The 20502-nt window shown below is 39.6% G+C and overlaps 3 protein-coding genes, 1 long non-coding RNA gene and 1 pseudogene across 8 annotated transcripts; 3 read left to right on the plus strand and 2 right to left on the minus strand.

The window, feature by feature from the left end:
- The first annotated feature begins 521 nt into the window (after window positions 1-521).
- Window positions 522-2063, plus strand: LOC126867910 (regulator of microtubule dynamics protein 1-like). The gene is made up of 4 exons (XM_050622996.1): window positions 522-670; window positions 893-1090; window positions 1150-1398; window positions 1564-2063. Exons 1-4 carry the CDS (start codon window positions 581-583, stop codon window positions 1909-1911), a joined length of 885 nt encoding a protein of 294 aa, XP_050478953.1. The 5' UTR covers window positions 522-580; the 3' UTR covers window positions 1912-2063.
- On the plus strand, window positions 666-7485 carry LOC126867235 (regulator of microtubule dynamics protein 1-like). The gene is made up of 3 exons (XM_050621476.1): window positions 666-814; window positions 6956-7153; window positions 7213-7485. Exons 2-3 carry the CDS (start codon window positions 6971-6973, stop codon window positions 7483-7485), a joined length of 456 nt encoding a protein of 151 aa, XP_050477433.1. The 5' UTR covers window positions 666-814; window positions 6956-6970.
- Window positions 7486-8509: 1024 nt separating this feature from the next.
- On the plus strand, window positions 8510-9004 carry LOC126867937 (regulator of microtubule dynamics protein 1-like). The gene has a single exon (XM_050623039.1). It carries the CDS (start codon window positions 8552-8554, stop codon window positions 8906-8908), a length of 357 nt encoding a protein of 118 aa, XP_050478996.1. The 5' UTR covers window positions 8510-8551; the 3' UTR covers window positions 8909-9004.
- Window positions 9005-15080: 6076 nt separating this feature from the next.
- LOC126867236 (broad-complex core protein isoforms 1/2/3/4/5-like) lies at window positions 15081-16044 on the minus strand (annotated as a pseudogene).
- A 638-nt stretch (window positions 16045-16682) lies between these two features.
- On the minus strand, window positions 16683-20471 carry LOC126867942 (uncharacterized). Of its 5 annotated transcripts, none has more exons than XR_007690459.1 (3): window positions 19953-20382; window positions 18133-19275; window positions 16683-17909 (listed from the first exon to the last, which is right to left on the minus strand). It is a non-coding gene; the product is annotated as an uncharacterized LOC126867942 (long non-coding RNA). The 5 variants fall into 5 exon arrangements; XR_007690462.1 differs by having other exon boundaries at window positions 16683-18375; window positions 18448-19275; window positions 19953-20369; XR_007690461.1 differs by having other exon boundaries at window positions 16683-18362; window positions 18429-19275; window positions 19953-20369.
- Between the last annotated feature and the right edge of the window lie 31 nt (window positions 20472-20502).

Genomic DNA, 20502 nt, shown 5'->3' on the forward strand with positions numbered 1-20502 from the left:
TAACTGAATTTGTAACAATTCAATCATGAAACAAATATACAATAGATTTTGATAATATTGATTAAAATGCAATAGTCCATTTCTATATATTATAATTTTTCTTAGTTTATTGTCATTGTTAATTTATATTATTTTAATCATAATTAATCATAATTCATCATAATTAATTCGGATTCTGTTTCGAATACATGTCAAGTCATGGATATTGGATGATCCAAAATAAAGAGCGAAATTTAATACTCAGAAACGTGTAATGTATTTATCGCAAATACAAAATTCTATACATTATATTTTATATAATTGATCGTATTTGATCGTATCAGACAGTAACAGAAAATAGATGAAGACACACACGCACGCGCGCACACAACATCTTTACGATAAATCGAATTGAAAATATCGAGTTTTCAGTATCGAATCTGTCAATGCTGTTAATGTTTGTGTACTTTATTCGATTCTCATCTGACGTGGAATTTTCTAATTTTGCTGTCAGAATTACATCTGTCATAATTAATCAAATCTGAACACGTTGTATATTGTACAAATTTTTTATTTTTTTCTGTAAATACTATAATTTAATATGTCGTTACGGAGAGCGTTATTCGTTATCAGAGATATAAAAGTATTACAAAGAACGCTTATTCATAGAAGATTTCAATCCTCACGAAAGGTTTGGAATTATATCTAAGCACGATTTTATTTTTTATTACTTTTCTATTATTGCATAAGATTTTTAAACTTCGTTGCAACCAGAGAAATTTTCTAATTTTAGTCGATATTAGCTTTAACTTGATAACCTGACCGCTTGCAAATTGTAAGTGTAATGTTAATATTAATGATCTATAAATTTTAATATATTATACAAAATTATTCAATTAGCTTTCATTATTAGAGCAGCAATCAGTACATGTTAACAACAAAATTATGTACCATATCGTCATTCACTGCTATGGGTATTTGGGGTCTTACAAAAAAGAGAGGTGACAACGAAGCAATCATAACTACAAAAGAAGTTCTAATAGCAAAAGCCGATGCATTATACGAGCAAGAACAATACCAGGAAATACATGACCTTCTAATAAATTATAAAGTAATGACATTATGTATATCACTTATAAATGTAGATAATAAAATTGAATATTTTTATAGGATAGCGGTGATATTGAAATTATATGGCGTTTGTGTAGAGCAATGTATAAATTGTCTAAAATTGTGAGTGAAGTGGATGGAAAGAAATTAATTTTCGAAGCTTATGATTTAATACTTGAAGCACTTGAGATAAAAGAGGATAATTGGGCTGCACACAAATGGGCATCGATTCTTCTTAATTCTAAGACTCTTTATGAAGGAGTAAAAGCACAAATAAAAGAGTCATATAATATTAAGAAACATATGCTGGTATATTTCATGATAATATATTAATATATATATATATATATATATATATATATATATATATATATATATATATATATATATATATATATATATATATATACTTATAAATATTTCATTCCCTGACACAATGTCAAGCAATTGTATCGAATATGTTTAATGTCGCAGAGAGCAATGGAACTAAATCCAAAAGAACCAACACTTATGTACATGCTTGGTACTTGGTGCTATCAAGTTGCTGATTTAACATGGTATCAAAGAAAAATTGCATCTGTAATATTTGGAGAACCGCCATCTTCATCATTCGAGGAAGCTCTAAAATATTTTGAAACTGCAGAGGAAATTGATCCCAATTTCTATAGTCAAAATTTATTAATGTTGGGAAAAACCTACTTAAAATTAAATCAAAAAGAGCTAGCTACGAAATATTTAAAAATGGCCCTTGATTATCCTGCAAAGAACGAAGATGATCGAGATGCTAAACAGGAAGCGCAGAAGTTGTTAAAGAAATTTTAACAAACTGGACAGAAGTTATAATCTATTATATGATAAATTGGAATTGAAGGGATAGAAGGGATAAAGAAAAATTTAGAATCTATCTTTTAAGTAGAAGTATAAAATTTATTTACTATAATGTACAATACAACTTATGTGTGATGAGCCTGTTATACACAACATCTATTTACAGTTCCCAAGTAAAGTAAGTAGTAGTTCCCATATAAAGTAGTCCCCAAGTCTAATTAGTTTAGCGATCAGGAGAGTATTCTTCTTCTTCTTCTTCTTCTTCTTCTTCTTCTTCTTCTTGTTCATCTTCATTCGTATTCCTGCGACGCCCCAGAATTGCTTCTACTTGCAACCTGGTGAGCAACTGGAGATATGGACGTGCTGCTGGGCTGCCTGATCTTCGTCCCGTCCTTCCCGTCCTTCCCGTCAGATGGTATAAAAGGTAGCGATGCAGGCCAAATTCCGAGATGAATTCACCACATGGGCAAATAAAGCTCACCATAACGTAATTCGGTGGTAAACTGTCTGGAGATTGTGTTCTGATGTGCAAGCTATTGTAACCAAGCGGGCACTCTCCCATCGTTTTGTTATAAGGCACGATCTGGAAAAATAAAATTAAGATAGGTAAATAAACAAATAAAATAAATAATTTCAAACAAATTGTTTGAAAAATCAGTGGAAGAAACGATTTGAAGGAAATAAAATACTTACTGCTCCAAGTGTGGTGAAGATGTATAAGGACGCTTTCAATCGCGAAGCGCTTCCAAACGTGAAGAACTTTCGAACTCGAAGTACTTCCAAATGCGAAGAAGAATCTGGAAAAATAAAATTAAGATAGATAAATAAAAAATAAATAAATAATAAATAAGGAAATAAAATAAATAATTTCAAACAAATTGTTTGAAAAATCAGTGGAAGAAACGATTTGAAGGAAATAAAATACTTACTGCTCCAAGTGTGGTGAAGATGTATAAGGACGCTTTCAATCGCGAAGCGCTTCCAAACACGAAGAACTTTCGAACGTCGAGAATTTTCAAACGTCAAGAACTTCGAAGCGTCAAGAACTTTCAAACGTTCTGTTCGATAGTCGAATTGGGAATGTGATCTCCGAGCTAGTTGTCGAGCTTATATAGACGCCATTTCGCTTCATGTTTGCCACCATTGCCTGGGTTAAGACTCTTAAGGGGGCCCCCTTATTAACAGGCTGGTAAAGCCTAAGCAGTTGTTGATTTGTTTGGTGTATGAAACACGGTTTAAAGGACAGACGTATTGTGCAGCAGGTATGCGAAACCTTCTTAATTATGGAAAGTCCGAGAATGTTTCTAAGAATATACAATGACAACAGAGTTGGAGGAAAGTGCGATTCTTATTTATTTTTGCCCCTTTAATGAGGGTCATAACACCGGTCCGCACCTTTGTTAGACGGAGCGCCCGTCCCGTTGATCGTGGCTACGTTGGGCGGCAGGCTGTCGCCCCGAGCCAAAGTTCACCGTCGCTAATCCCGAACAGTTACCATCGGCTTGGATAACTGCGATTGTTTCATTACGGCTATAGTAGACTCTAGATTACAATGTTAGGAGGTTAGGAGGGGCCCCGGCGTCCTTTCGTCTCCGACATATTGAAACATTGAACGATACATCTACCATCGCCTTATTATTTCTTATGCATTAATTACACAATCGTCGTATTAAGTATATAGTAAGTACAGCAGAGAAATATTTGATCGATATAGTTGTCGGTCGCTTGAGCTATTCCGATGATTATATTGTAAATATCGTTGGCTTTGAATATATTTTATTTTCCTATCGCTTCGATGCGTGACAGAGCGTCGGCAACATTATTGTCTAACCCCTTGATATATCTTATGTCGGTAGTGAATTGTCCGATGTAATCTAGTTGCCGGAATTGTCGCGGCGAACACTTATCAGGATCTTGGTTGAACGCATATGTAAGGGGTTTATGATCGGTGTAAATTATAAAATTTCTCCCTTCAATGGCGTGTCGAAATCGCTTTACCGCAGTGTACATAGCGAGTAATTCGCGGTCGTACGCGCTGTACTTTCGCTGCGCGGAGTTCAACGGTTTGGTAAGGAAACCTAACGGCTGCCAAGAGTCGTTGACGCGTTGCTGGAGGACCGTTCCTATTGCATAGTCGGATGCGTCTACCGCGAGGCTAACAGGTGCGCCAGGTATCGGATGCGCTAACATCGTGGCGTTAGCGAGGGCGCGTTTCGACTCGCGGAAGCTGGCTTCGGATTGCTCTGTCCATTTGATGGGCGCGTTGCCCTTTTTTCCTCCTTTTAATAGGTCGTTTAGGGGTTGAAAAATTTTTGCGGCCCCCGGTATGAAACGTCGGTAGAAATTAATCATACCGAGGTACCTGCGTAGTGATTTAACGGTCCCGGGGAGCGGTACTTCTACAATAGCGTCAACGCGTTCGGCTAGCGGCTTTATCCCGTCGGCGTTTACGGTGTGTCCCAAGAATGTGATTTCGTTCACACCGAATTCGCACTTTACTGGGTTGATGACTACGCCATACTCGTTTAAGCGTTCAAACAAAATCCGAAGGTGTTCGCGATGTTGTTCTTCGGTTTCGGATGCGATTAAGAAATCGTCTATGTAAGCGAACACGAAGTCCAGACCACGGGTAATTTCGTCAACGAATCTTTGACACGTTTGCGCGGCGTTTCGAAGCCCAAACATCATGTTGGTTGCTTCGAAAAGTCCGAAAGGTGTCGTGATCGCGGTTTTCTTAACGTCTTCTGGCGCGATCGGGATTTGGTGGTAAGCGCGGACAAGGTCGATTTTTGAGTAGACACGCTTACCGTACAGATGTTGCGCGAAATCTTCGATATGTGGTGGGGAGTACCTGTCGGGTATGGTGCGAGCGTTCAACGCACGATAGTCGCCGCATGGTCGTAGACTTCCGTCCTTCTTTGGGACGACATGCAGGGGTGATGCCCATGGACTCTTCGATGGCCGCATTACTCCTTGCTCGATCATTGTTGCGAAATCCGCCTTGACTTGCTTGAGACGATCCGGTGCGAGACGTCGAGGTTTACTGTAGACGGGTGGCCCGGGTGTGGTTTCAATATGGTGTACCACACTGTGTCGGATTTTCTCTCGTCCGAAGGCCGGTGGACGAGTTAGATCCGGAAACTCCGCCAAAAGTCGATGGTAGACCGATTCGCCGATTACGGTTTTGATGGATATTTCTTCCGTCGTGGCAGCATATCCCCTTGTTGATAATTGGGTTGTCGTGTCGAGGAGTTGTTTGTTTCGCGGGTCCACGAGCAACCCATAATGGCTTAAAAAATCTACGCCTATGATAGGCGTTTGAACGTCAGCAATTACGAAGTTCCACTTGAAGGCTCGTCTTAGGGACAGGTTAAGGCCAATCGCAGTGGTACCATACGTTGCGATGCGCGTCCCCCAGTTGGCCGCGAATAGTTCGTACGCGTTTTTCTTGACGTGCCTATGGATTTTACTGCGGGGGTATACGCTGATGTCGGCGCCGGTGTCTACAAGGAAAGAGATCTTCGTTCCCTTGTCCGTAACGAAGATGCGGCGGGAACTCAGGCCGTCGTCGTCTGCCGCGTCTACGGACGGCTGGTCTCGTTTCCCGACTTCCACGTGCATGGGAAACGACAGCTCCTCGCGCGTTCTCCGAACTTTGCATGATAGAAACACAGACCGTCTTGCCGTGGCCGATCTCGCGAGCGCGAACGTCGGTGGTATCGCGAACGCGAGCGTGATCGTGATCGTGATCGTGGTCGACGATGATTAATCATGCTCAACGCGTTCATCTGTGCCTGCAACTGTGATATTTGCTCGCTCAACACGTTGATTGCGGCGGCCATTGGTTCGTATACTCCAGCGTTTTGCGCTGGTGGGTCCATTACTGCCGTTACCCGGGCGGTGCGCTGAAAATCCTCCGTGAATTCTTCAGCGATCAGGTCCGCCTGCCGCAATAACCTTTCTGGGTCCGAATCGTCGACTGCCGCGAGGACACGCCTGATGCGGGCGGGTAATCGGTTCCTCCACAGCGTGAGGGTAAAATCATCGGGCGTGGAGGGGCTGGAGAGTTTTTTTAAGTGTTGGTAAAACTGGGATGGCTTTCTATCTCCCATCTCCTCGCTTTCCACCAACTTCTTTATCCGGGTCGCGTCCGTATCGGATAATTTGCGAATGAGCGCATGTTTTAATTTCTCGTAGCGTCCGATGTCTGGAGGGTTCGTCATTAGGTCTTCGACGTCCTGGAGCTGTTGATCGTTTAGGCATTTTGCCAGCGTCACGTACTTAATGGTGTCTTCCGTAATTCGCGCTGCCTCGAATTGTCTCTCCAGAAGGGCAAACCATGCCGCCGTGTTCGTGGGCAGCAGTGGAGACATGCTGATCACCTGGCTGGCTATGGTTCCCTGTGTATTACTTTCCATCGTCGCGGTGCACTCAAAATCGGTGGTTAAAAACGATAGCACTATCACGGTCACCTCTTTCACTAAATGTCACGTTAAATCACGTCGGGGTTACCAGTTTGAGGTGGTATGGTGATAGGTGCGTAAGGAACTACTCTTGGTGTTTTTAACGAACAATAGTTTAATTAGAACTAATCAACAATCAGAGTTAACAATTAACAACTAACAATTACACTTAACAGACAACAGGTAACAACTAACAAATAACGATAGACACCGAGAGATCATTCGACGCGTTGCTATGCAAATAGTACCGAGGAGTTACACATTTAATGGCGCAAGACAGACTGACTCTGCTTTTGTTTCGGATCGCGCAGATTCTTCCCTTCGTAGCCCATCGATATCCCCCACTAGCGTGCATTCATTAGATGTGCCGCCAGTGCTGGCACGTGTATGCTCTTCCGAGAATTCGGCGGAAAGAGTGTGAAGATATCGATGGTACATTGGGCACGTCGGTGTTGCGCTTTGGCGGCGTCGCGCTTTGCATCCGGAGCCGTTGAAAAGTTCCGTGGCCCGTGCCGCCACAGATCTATAAATTTTAATATATTATACAAAATTATTCAATTAGTTTTCATTATTAGAGCAGCAATCAGTACATGTTAACAACAAAATTATGTACCATATCGTCGTTCACTGCTATGGGTATTTGGGGTCTTACAAAAAAGAGAGGTGACAACGAAGCAATCATAACTACAAAAGAAGTTCTAATAGCAAAAGCCGATGCATTATACGAGCAAGAACAATACCAGGAAATACATGACCTTCTAATAAATTATAAAGTAATGACATTATGTATATCACTTATAAATGTAGATAATAAAATTGAATATTTTTATAGGATAGCGGTGATATTGAAATTATATGGCGTTTGTGTAGAGCAATGTATAAATTGTCTAAAATTGTGAGTGAAGTGGATGGAAAGAAATTAATTTTCGAAGCTTATGATTTAATACTTGAAGCACTTGAGATAAAAGAGGATAATTGGGCTGCACACAAATGGGCATCGATTCTTCTTAATTCTAAGACTCTTTATGAAGGAGTAAAAGCACAAATAAAAGAGTCATATAATATTAAGAAATATATGCAGGTATATTTCATGATAATATATTAATATATATATGTCGGAGATGAAAGAACACCGGAGCCTTTGGAATTTTGGATAATCCCGCAACATTGTAACCTAGAGTCTACTATAGCTGTAATTGAACAATTGTAGTTATTCAACCCGATTGTAATTATTCGAGAATTGTGATAATGAGCTTGGGCTCGAGGCGACAGTCAGTCGCCGAACGTAGCCGCGGTCACGGGATGAACGCTTTGCCTGACAAAGGTATGGAGTAATTCTATAGCTCTCCTTAAAAGAAATATTTGTGGCGACACGCGACAGTAAACATTCCAACGGTTTCTGTCCCGTGGCTCGCCACGTGCAGACCCTATTCTTCGAGTAAGATGATTGCCAGATGTCGATGCGTCTCCGCAGTACATGTTCGGCTAGCCCGAGGGCCCGTTATAAATCTTAAGGTTTAGTTAACTAAAGTCCTTCAAACAGACAAACGGTCTTTGTCCCAACTATGGGAAGATAGGGGAGACATATTTTTCAACGAGCGGCGTCTCCCACTAACAACTTTCCCTCGAGGGCGGCTAGCATCCTTTTCTAACCACCGATATGGAGATTGACCAATTAGCAGCAACGTCAATTTCCCTTACTTTCTGAACGAAGGCTTTTCTCGACGAATCCGATGATCTCGTATCCTTAGACACACCCCGTTATAGTTTTCCTGTGTGGCATCATCGGGACGGGAAAGGCATTCTCGCTCGCGATCTCATCGATCAAAGAGTAACGCTTTCGCGATCAGTGATTATTCTCAGACTTAGACTTTGTGAGTACGTTCTGTTGTCATCCCGTTGGCCGCGGATTCGTTATTTAGCCCGAGAGCATCGTCACTAGTGTCGCGAGTGCCGAACCGCCGTGATCAATTGTTAAGACTGTAATAATTCTATCATTGTAATAAACTACGCCTGTGTGTACCGTATCAATGGCTAATCCTCGAGAAGATTCATTTGACGCCCACAACCCCATTTCCAGTGATGATCCGACAAATATATATATATATATATATACTTATAAATATTTCATTCCTTGACACAATGTCAAGCAATTGTATCGAATATGTTTAATGTCGCAGAGAGCAATGGAACCAAATCCAAAAGAACCAACACTTATGTACATGCTTGGTACTTGGTGCTATCAAGTTTCTGATTTAACATGGTATCAAAGAAAAATTGCATCTGTAATATTTGGAGAACCGCCATCTTCATCATTCGAGGAAGCTCTAAAATATTTTGAAACTGCAGAGGAAATTGATCCCAATTTCTATAGTCAAAATTTATTAATGTTGGGAAAAACCTACTTAAAATTAAATCAAAAAGAGCTAGCTACGAAATATTTAAAAATGGCCCTTGATTATCCTGCAAAGAACGAAGATGATCGAGATGCTAAACAGGAAGCGCAGAAGTTGTTAAAGAAATTTTAACAAACTGGACAGAAGTTATAATTTATTATATGATAAATTGGAATTGAAGGGATAGAAGGGATAAAGAAAAATTTAGAATCTATCTTTTAAGTAGAAGTATAAAATTTATTTACTATAATGTACAATACAACTTATGTGTGATGAACCTGTTATACACAACATCTATTTACAGTTCCCAAGTAAAGTAAGTAGTAGTTCCCATATAAAGTAGTCCCCAAGTCTAATTAGTTTAGCGATCAGGAGAGTATTCTTCTTCTTCTTCTTCTTCTTTTTCTTGTTCATCTTCATTCGTATTCCTGAGAAGCCTCTGAATTGCTTCTGCTTGCAAGCTGCTGAGCAACTGGAGATATGGACGTGTTCGAGGGTTGCCTGGTCTTCCTGACCATCACACGTCCTCGGGTGTAGTTAAAATATTGGGTATTCCTAACATTAAATTTGGTACAATCAACATTAGTTACAACTTAATCAAATGTCAAATAAACCAAGGGTCCAGTTCGACAACAGGATTTTGCTCGAGGTTTCGGTAACAAAAATAAAAGGACAGAATTATTAACATTATGATTCGTATTCGAAATATTAGTTGCATCCTGTGGTTTATCAGTCGGGTCGTAGTGACGTGACGGACTATTTGCGATTTGCACCCAGATGAATCTTGATTTTGTAGATCGCACGACCGCACAGAGTTACACTGGCTGTGCCTGCGAGTACACGACCGCTTCAGCTTCATGGCGTTGCCGCTGGTGGTGCATGTGAATACACGACCGCTTCAGCTTCCTGGCGTTGCCGCTGGTGGTGCATGTGAATACACGACCGCTTCAGCTTCCTGGCGTTGCCGCTGGTGGTGCATGTGAATACACGACCGCTTCAGCTTCCTGGCGTTGCGTTAATGACCCTCGGGGGTCGGGGTACTCATATCGCTCGGGTCACTGTCCTCGTCACCACTAACAACGTCCAAATCCGCAGGAATGCGACTATCTGGCATCCTTCTCAACCTGTCGTGACTATACTTGTAAGAGCGTTTGCCGTCTAACGGTTTTAGAATATATTGGTCCCCCTCCAAAATCTCTGCTATCCTAAATGGACCCTTAAATTTCGGATCTAGTCTACATTGGTTTCTCTCTTCAATTTTCCGTAGCACAAAATCACCGAGGTTGAACCTAATCACTCTCGCCTTGGTTTTATCAAATCTAACCTTGTCGTACTTGACACTAGCCTCTATTTTTTTTTTTTTTTTTTTATGGCTTGGCGCCTTACATCGGAGATATCTATTGTCTTTTCCTCTATATTATCGGGTAGCATCAAGCCGTATGGCCTTGCTGCTTTACCGATCAGCAGTTCTAACGGGCTTGATTTCGTTGCATGGTTGGTGGTGCAATTTAAAGCCAATTGTATTTCCCCGATCGCATCTTGTCAAGGCCGCCCGGTCGTTTCTACCGTCGTGAACATATTTTTTAGCGTACTCATAGTATGCTCTACCTGTCCATTGGCCCTACTAGCACCGGTTGCTATTAGGTGGAGTTTAATGTTCCTATCTTGGCAAAAATCTCGGAACTATTTACCCGTTAGGACACCTCTCTTGACCCGTTATCATCCGGCAAGGACTGCCGAATAAAAATATAGTACTTAAGTGCTTTAGCGGTACTAAGGGAAATCTACTTTACGAGTATGATGCAGATATGCGAATTTAGTGAAGACGTCGGCCAAAACAATGACATATCCTTTCGAACCACTTTTACCGCTTAGTTTGCCCGTTATGTCCACGTGAACTGTATGCCAAGGTATGCTGGTCTTAGGTATAGGATGTAATTCAGCTTGTATTTTACCTGAACTAGCCTTCGAAACTTGACAAGCGTGACAGTTCTCTACGAATTTGCGAACGTACTCCGCCATTCCTTCGAACCAGTAACACTCGCACAGTTTCTCAAGCGTTTTATCCCAACCTAAGTGCATAATTGACTGTTGCACATGGTCAATAACAGACCATCTAAAACCTCCGGGGACAATGGACAAGCAGAGAGTTCTGCCTTTTCTCTGTATATTACGATGAAGGGTACCGGACCGTAATTCATACGTATTCGCGATATCTCCCGTGAGCTCCTCGTTCTGCAATTTATTGACGATCCGAGAAATTTGGGAGTCGCGACGTTATTCCACTAATAGCCAGTCTTCGGAGATTTCGGTCAGATTGATTTCCTTCTCTACGACTTCGTTGATCGTAAGGTGATCCAAGTCTACGGGATTTCGCGAGACAAAACTTACGTGGGCCATTCATTTACCCTCCCGGTACAGAATGTCAAAAGTAAAAGTTTGTAAGTAAGCCCACCACCTGTAAACCCTGTCATCTAAATTTACCTTACTACTGGATGCCTTCAAAGGGGTACAATCGGAGACGACAAGAAATTCTCGTCCGTGGAGATAATGACGGAAATGCTTGACGGCGTTCACAACTGCTAACTTTTCTAGTTCGTAAGAATGATACCTAGATTCCGCAGGGCTACTTCTTATACTGTAATATTCTATTACTCTATTTTTACCTTCAATCTTGTGCATTAAAATAACCTCATATTCATCCGAACTAGCGTCGATATGAAGTTCTATCGGAAGTAAGCGCATACAAGGGTTTCATTACCCGTGAAAATTTAGGGACGAATTTTCGGAAATAAAAGGTTAAACCTATGAACTGCCTAAGCTGTGTGACGGTCGTTGACGCAGGTAAAGAACTCAAGGCGTGCATTATACCCGGGTTGGGACAAACTTCTCCGTCGTAAATTACATATTCCAAATAGAGCACCGATGCCTTTAGAAAAGAACATTTTGCAAAGTTAAAGGAGAATTCGGCTTTTACAAGAGTATCTAGTACGGTGTGCAATCCTGTTAGGGCTTGATCTATCGCGTCGGCAATAATTAGGACATCATCCAAATAGACGACAACGTACGTGTAACGTCAATTCACATCAGAGACCAGGCCACACACCACGGACAGGATGGCACCCAGATGTCTGCATATCCTTGGCACGCACCCTCAATAGTCTTAAGTGCCCACCAGGGGCCTTGGCATTTTTATAGTTAAGGTCCTTCGGACCAAGCGAGTATTTCCTGTCTTAAATTTCCCTTTACGTTTATTGTCTACCACGTGTTAGCTTAGAAAGTTGGTTTTCTTCACATCTGGTATGTTCCGTTGGCAACTTTCTCGCGAGGGCGGCTAAAACCCTTCCTGATCCACCAACCGTCCTATTATCCAATCGGAGACGGTGTCTATTGCCCTCATTTCCTTAACCAAAATTGTCATCAACAAATCCGATAGTCCCGTGTCCTTAGACACACCCACCCCTAGCTTTCCTCAGATACAGTATCGTCAGTAAAACTTCACTTATTCTGTATCCTTAGAATAGTCAACATATCTATATCGGTCTCTACCCTTATAAGTCGCGTACTTAATGTATTGTTGTAACTAAGTCTTACATAACGTGGTTGGAATGAATTGTGATTTATGCTAATTCAGTGCGTGTTACATTGTGATTGGTGAATTCACAATAAAGGTTGATTAAAACAAAGTTAATTGTTGTGTTACGACTCAACTATATTTTATTTCCACCAACCAACCCTAAAAATTACGTGACATACGAATGGCACGTTGGCTGTTATACTTGGTTTCAAAGGAATCTCAAGAATGATCTCTCGTTTCGTTTGTTCGCAACATCGAAATCAGCAGCCGCTGCTGAACACAATGAAGGAAAGTGTAGTACAGATCACTTCGACCAAATGATTTCTTATGTCACCACAATTAAAAAGGGTCAAATGCTATAGAAGACTTGGTATGCGGCTACTCCTGAGGATTTCCGTAGTAAACGCTTTGATGGTTTACAAAATGGTAGCAAGGAAAAACATAAATATTAGAATATTTAGACAAGTATGAGTTGCAAAAATTATTAGGATTGTCCGAAAATATAAGAATCCCCATTTTCGACGGAATCAGCATAGTATTGCTGTCCCGAAAATGACTTCCGGAAGAAACATTAAACGCGCACGCACTTATGTTATGCAAATAAAGGACATCGAATGGATCGAACAAAGGCACAAAAGAATTCGAAGAAAACAACTTATTATCCAAATTGATCATCGAGGGTAATCAAGGCTGTATACTTCCTAGAATTAGGATGAATGGGGGTTTGGAGAAACCCACCGGCCATGTCCAGAATAATAAAATATCTCGCTTTTGCAATCTCGCGACTTGATCCGCAATGAGGGGTAAAGGATACCGATCCGCGACCGTGTATTTATTTAGTTCTCGAAAATCTACCTATCATCTATCTGAACCATTGTCTTCACGAGTAACACAGGGCTCGCGAACGGTGAATTACTAGGCTTTATGATTTTTGGCTGTAATTAAATCGCTTGTTCTCTCACGTACTATTCCGCGCTCGCGAAGTTTATTAGGACTCCTTGTACGGCGATGTTAGGATCAATTAATTGTACTTCTAACTGGCCTGTATTTTTTTTTTTTTTTTTGTACAAGTACGTAGGGAACCCGTAACGGATGAATCTCTGAATTTTCGAAAAGAAAGATTAATCTACCTTTATCACTACCACGTACCTCATTGTCAACTTCATTAACATCGATCTCGTTTTCGGCGGTTTTATTACAGGCATTAATTATTTTGTTTTGCACATAGCGAGGCTATTTTGTGTAATATTACGTCAAAATCTTGGCTTAAAATTGAACGAGCAATCGCGATATCGTATTGTTAAATAACTATCAGCGAGAACGTGAAAAGTTTATCTCTACCCGCCGACACCTGCAACGAATAACATTTGAGCGATACGTTTAGTACCAATATTTCTTATTCCTTGCATTACTACTATATCAATCGTTCTTTTGTCAGAAATTCTCAAGACTGCGGATTCTTTAATTAGCGAACACTCGGCTCCGAGATCGGGGTAAAATGGAAACGACTCACCCGGATGGCTTGATCTACCAGTTGGCGCCTCCACTACGTAGAAGTCGATTCGACACTCGGTATTGAAATTATATTCAGGGCACTGCTTTGTAAAGGATTTTCCTCCATAATCAGATTGGTAGCTGCGCACCATGCAGCGGAGTAGAAAAATTGTTAGGTTCCACACTCGATTTTTGCACTAGCGACGGAATTAACTCGCGCACGATGGTCGTAAGGTCTTGCACTGTTATAACCGGCACTGATCCCACTACTGATGTCGGGTTTACATTAGAATTAGGGTTAGGGGCGTAAAGCGAATCTTCGTTTGGATTACACGTCGTCGTTATGCAATAGAGAAGACATTGGCTAGTGCAAATACGATTACCATAGAACCGGACAAGTAACCGTGGTAATTAGATACTCGAGAAACTAATGACAATGATCCTAGGTTCAATAACGAACCCGCGGACAACGGGACGGTAGCCGTACGCACTCGCAAAGATCTAAGTCGGGATCTGTGTCAATAGTCGCTGGCGTTAATCTCTTTTTTTGTCGATGAGACCGCAAGAGAGAATGACTTTCCGTCCCGGTGATACCCCAGAGGAAAACTATGACGAGGTGTGTCTAAGGACACGAGATCATCGGATTCGTCGGGGACATCCTACGTTCGGAAAGTAAGGGAAATTGACGTTGCTGCTAATTGGCCAATCTCCATATCGGTAGTTAGAAAAGGATGCTAGCTGCCCTTGAGGGAGGGTTGCTAGTGGGAGACGTCGTTCGTGGAAAAATAGGTCTCTCCTGTCTTCCCGTAACTGGGACAAAGACTGTGTATCTGTTGAAGGATTTTAGGTAACTAGATATTAGTGTTTATGACGGTCCTCGGGCTAGCCGATCACGTACTGTGGAGACGCGTCGACATCTGGTAAACATCCTGCCCGGAGAATAGGATCTGCGTGTGGCAAGCTACGGGACAGAAACCGTTGAAATGTTTACTGCCACGTGCCGCTACAAATCTTTCTTTTAAGGAGAGCTATAGGATTACTCAATGCCTTTGTTAAATGGAGAGTTCGTCCCGTTGACCGCGGCCACGTTCGGCGACTAATTGTCGCCTTGAGCCCAAGCTCATTTAGTTACAACTGTAGATTTTAATTACAATGTTTTTATGGATTTTCCCGAGGTTTCAGAGGGAAGGCACCGATGTCCTCTTATCTCCGACATATTAAATTACATTCAAATCAAATATACGAACAAGATCTATTGACTTTTAATTATTTTTTTGAAGCACTAGTATCAAATAAAATTGCGTCATTACGAATACAAAAACAATAACGTTGATATAAAAATGTCATCCTGATACACAGTTTAACGTGATACAAGTGTATTATTTTAATTTAAGCAGAAAATATCTAATCATATTTAACGATTTTGAAAAACATACCTCTACTAAACCATCTACTAAGCCATCGGCAAGGCCCTGAACAGCAAGCAGTTCAGCAGTTGTTAAAAAACTAGATAATTGTTCCCGAACCACATTTACTTCACCGTGATACATAAAATCAACCAATGCAACCAAATCATCGAATTTTACATCACGAGATATTATAACAGGATGCTGACATGGATTTTCCTAAAATAGAATAAGTATCATTTATAAAATATATGTTAACAGTAATAAATTATTAAATTCTTAATTTCACTCTACCTTAAATAAATCTCTAAAATATGTACTACATGCAGATAATAGCATTTTGTCTGCTCTTATTCCTTTTTCCTTCGCAGCTTAAAGTTACATCGACGAGATCTTCTTCTGTTCTCAGCGTATCAAAAGCACAAGTAATATGTTTTAAGTAATTATTCCACCTAAGAGAAAACTGTTGAATCCGTAAAACAATTATATTAAATTTGCAATTTTTAATCTGAAAAACATTTGACTTCAATGAGTATATTTTGATTTTTACCTGCCGGAAAACTGATGGAACAAAAATTTGTTACAACTATCATGTACTTATGTAATTAAAACAAGACAAAACTTTTATAAATATAAAAATTGTCATAAAAATTTTGACGCAACGCATTTGAACATTTTATGACTCATTGTATTAACATCACATTATTTCTTTTTTAATGAGTATAATAAAAGCAATAATATTTAAACAATACATACATGTTTAAATGGCTTTCACAATATGGCTTTCCCATAGAGCAGGAGGCTTATTACAAAATTCACGTCATAAATGTAACTTTCTTCAACTTCCTAAAGCAAAAATTATAAGTGTCCACTCAGGAATACCCAACATATTGAAACACTTAAATAATACAAATTTCATATTTGGGTATTACATATTTCTAAGAATTTAACACTACCATGCTTACCATGCTTTCATTAGCATGCTTCAAATGACTTTATATTGAAATTATTTGTATGGTATGATATGCATTTCCTTATCACCCTTTATTTTTCTTTCTCCTTCTGCAGAAGAGTTAAGGCTATTTGTATCCTCCCTATATTTGTCTATTATACATCCTACATACTTTCACAAATAACAAAAAGTAGCAAGGACAAATATAACTTCAATGTATACAGTCATCACAATGAAATGTCAATCACCTTTTGCAGATCTAAAATATTAAACGTGAAACGATGATCTTAATTTAGAATAGATTATAGATACACAATCTGCTGGTTTCTTCCTTTCTTAGCAATGATCTGTTCCATTGTCAAACAAGTATTTCCTTCAGTAGCCGGATGAAATGCAAATTTATATTGTATTATGCTTATCATTATACTGCAAGTACTTTGAATTACTGAAATTGCAGAACCATTTCCTGTTATTGAATGCAAAACATACAGCACGAACACGTTTTCCATTATCAAAAAACGCCATACAAATGTCTCATCCATTGTATTAAAGTGATAAGAGATAGACACAGCACCAGACCTGTAGCTCATAATACGACAAGTTGCACCAGTTTCTCAATTTTCCCCAATTATATTCAATGTTTACAATAATCATCCTTCATATAAAATTGTTACCTTTATCCAAAGCATACCACCTCTCTCCCCCTCTTTAAAAATACGACCTTTTTCATCTTAATGTCTCCCAAAAACGGATTTAGCAGAAAGTATACGACATCTATAACGATCCAATTAGAAACTACCAGAGCATGTGTATTTTAAGCGGACCTTTAAACGTCGATTAAACGCGTTCTCTATCCAAGCCTGGCTGAAACATAATTACTCATACCCCCAGTAATCCGTCTCTAAGTGATTCCAATCAACGTACCATGTAAACACGAATCCAACGCGTTCCAGGAATAGGATCAACTGCCTGTAGTTGTTTAGCTGTACATGACGAGTATAATTATTTCGGGTACTCTTGCAGTACAAAACAGACACCCAAACGACAATATTTCAACGCAAAAATATTTAAAACAATAGTTATAAAAGCGTAATACTTAATACCGCGCTTGACATCAGATATAAGCAAAAATAAATTTCTTCAAACAAATTTCAAGTTAAATCTTTAGCTTGTGTAATTATATCAAACTTGTTCAATTAACAATGAGCAATTTCCATCGTGTTTTGACAACTGACTCATCAATGATGTATTTCCTTGGAATTGGAAAAGGAATGTGCATAATTTTGTCCTTCGTCAACACTCAAAATATTATCTACATGCTATACTTAGGGATTCAATTTTATAATACGTTGCCTCATTTTCCCATCACTGCTTTCCTATTATCAGTCACTTGAACTGTAATATAAACCAGTCTTTTATTTCCATTACTATTCTGCGTACCATTTATCAGGAACAATACATTTTATTTGTTAATCTAATAACATGCGAAGTTCCTCATTTGTCCCAACATCAATCAATGGATAAGTGAATTGAAATCTGTGAAAATAAGTATCTAGTAATACGACTTCCAAACCGACGTAATTATTGCAATGATTGTTAAATTTCAAAACAATTTCCTATCCATATTAAACATATTACGTATATGTGCATGTCTATTATTTCGATTAGTTGCTCTACTTGCGGTAGTTCGCCATTCTGGATCATCTAGACTCAACAAAGATGCATTCAATTTACTCCATACCTCAAAAAGCTCTTATTATCAGCTTGGTCAACTTTGAACAAGGAATATTAATAAGCCAGAGTAACTCGCATACAACCATATTTTTTTTTTTTTTTTTTTTTTTTTTTTTTTTTACGTGGAGAAATCCTCATGGACACTCTGCTGTTGCAGTAATTGCGTAACAGCAGAGTAGTGTCGGACTCTTACCGACTAAAACTCCACGATGACCACCCTACGCGTATGACAGGGGTGCTCCAGGATCCTCTTATGAATTAACTTCAGTTGCACCCCCTTCACGCGTTCTCTTGTTCTAGCCAGTCCTAATATTTCCTGACTATTGAATTGGCGTTAGGGGGGGCCATTACCCCTAGCGCTGTCTCTCCTTATTGATATTCACCGGAGGCTTGCCTTGTGTGCTTCGACAACTCGCATACAACCTGGTGGTACAAGCTATGAAAAAACTTTTCCGGACATGAGAAAACACATTTGCACAGATAACGAACAAAAGGGATTAGAGCTCACCAAATAAGATTTGCTACAATTTGCTGTAGTTCGTCACAATAAGCCTATGAGTATCGCGCGTCAGACGATTTTCGAATTAGTTGATGCTTGGATGTTCAAGATACGGAAGCGCGGAGTGATGAGACGTTTATGTACAACTTGATCATGGTGCAATCCATTCGTCAGCCAGAAAACTTCATGTACGATTTTCTAAAAACAAAGACTTTCCGTCCCTTCTTTATCCCGTACCAATCCTCTCTCGTCGTTCCTTATCTCATACACAGACAGGCCAAATAATATTGCCGATGACGGCCAACAGCCTGGGTACATGTACGGGTCTCTTGCCTGCGACAGAATTTTGTTATGTGTAGTGTGCTGGGCAGAAAAGCATTTTTGGCATTAATATGAACTAGAAGATTGCAGAAAAATTGTAAACATTTTCCAAATTTTATTAATTTCATTTTATTTCTTAAAGTCTACGAAACTGTTAATCAACATTAAGCAAATATACAAAATCTTGACGTTCAGAATAATAGAGCGAATATTTTAAACGATACTACTAAATCTACAAGCTAAAATGTACTATACAAATTTTCTTTAAACTATAAGACATACAAAGTATATATTTCTGAAAATAAAAAATATCGAATCGAACACTCTTCGAACATATTTCGAACGCTCATTATTACGTATATTACCAAACCAATACATATAATATAATATATAAACCAAACCAATGAAAGGCGCAGAGATTGGAGAACATGGGGTCCCCGAGCGTGCGGTACGTTTCAGCATCGTTGCGAACACCAACTCCCTCCGCTTGTCCCAATGCCATCTCGAACGGTGAGACTGCAAACAAAAAATATCCATATATACATCAAGATAGTAATGCGATTTCTATTCCTGCAGCACCGACGTAACACACGGTGCTCCATAATCGCTCGAGATTTCATATAGTTGTTGAAATCTCTACGCATTTGGTAGATAAAACGTTGCGAGAAATCCTCTTGTCAAAGTAGTCACAGTTAGGTCTTCCAAACCTAATCGCTTGCATTTTTCCCGCTACCTCAGCGTTGTAACGGTACTTTTATTTCTGCCAACTTAGACATGAAATCGTCTAAACTGCTCAATTCAGGACACGATGGCTCTTCTTCCCCGGGATTCTGTTGAGACGATCCCGGATTTTCCGTGTCTTCACCATTGTAGAGTTCATAATTTGTATAATTTACCTTCTTCAAGCATTGTTTTTTAAGATCCTCCCATTTTGAGGCTGTTGATAATCGCCGGATGCGTAAATCATTTTCAGCTTTGGAAAGAGCGCACGTCAGCATTGCTTCAATCCGTAAATCGCGTCTGCGGTTTCGGCGACACTTTGATTGTTTGCGGCGAACTTTGTTAATCCAAGTTACTAACCGTTCAGTTTCACTTGGCTTGTCGGCGTTCGGTTTTGGAAGTCTCTCCTTTGTCTTCGTCATGCTTTCTTAACTATTTCACCTAATTATTGAATAAGTAAAATGTATACTAACTTGTATCCGGCTAGTGTTTGTCGTAGAACAAAACAGAAGAGATTCACACAACTGCACACAAAGGATTTGAAACCACCGAGCAAAACACCCTCCTCACAGCAAAGTCGTAAGATGACTGAAGGAAGCCTACGCTGCTCGTCTAAAATCCGCTTTCTATACCCCCACCCCTGTCTTTATGACGTAGTCTTACGCGCGAAAATGGAAACTAGTTCTGTGTAAAATCTTACGTCGACCTTACATTCTTAGAATTTTTGAAAAATACTTTAATCCAATTAATTTTTAAATATATGTGCGACAATTTTAATGCTAAATTTTATATATTTTGTACATTATATTAAAATTCTTCATTTACAGGAAATAATCAATAGCGTACGAAAATGTACTGCGGTTAATTCTAACCAACCGCGTGCCCCATTTTGTAAACGTCATTTCCGGTACACGTATTATTTGGCACGTACATTAATGTTAATGCAAAAATCATTATTCCAATGATTTTAAGTTACATACATAATAAATAAAGTAGGCTGTAGACTATGAAATTCGTATGAAA

Source organism: Bombus huntii, chromosome 7 (assembly GCF_024542735.1).
Source record: "Bombus huntii isolate Logan2020A chromosome 7, iyBomHunt1.1, whole genome shotgun sequence".
NCBI classification, from domain to species: Eukaryota; Metazoa; Arthropoda; class Insecta; order Hymenoptera; family Apidae; genus Bombus; species Bombus huntii.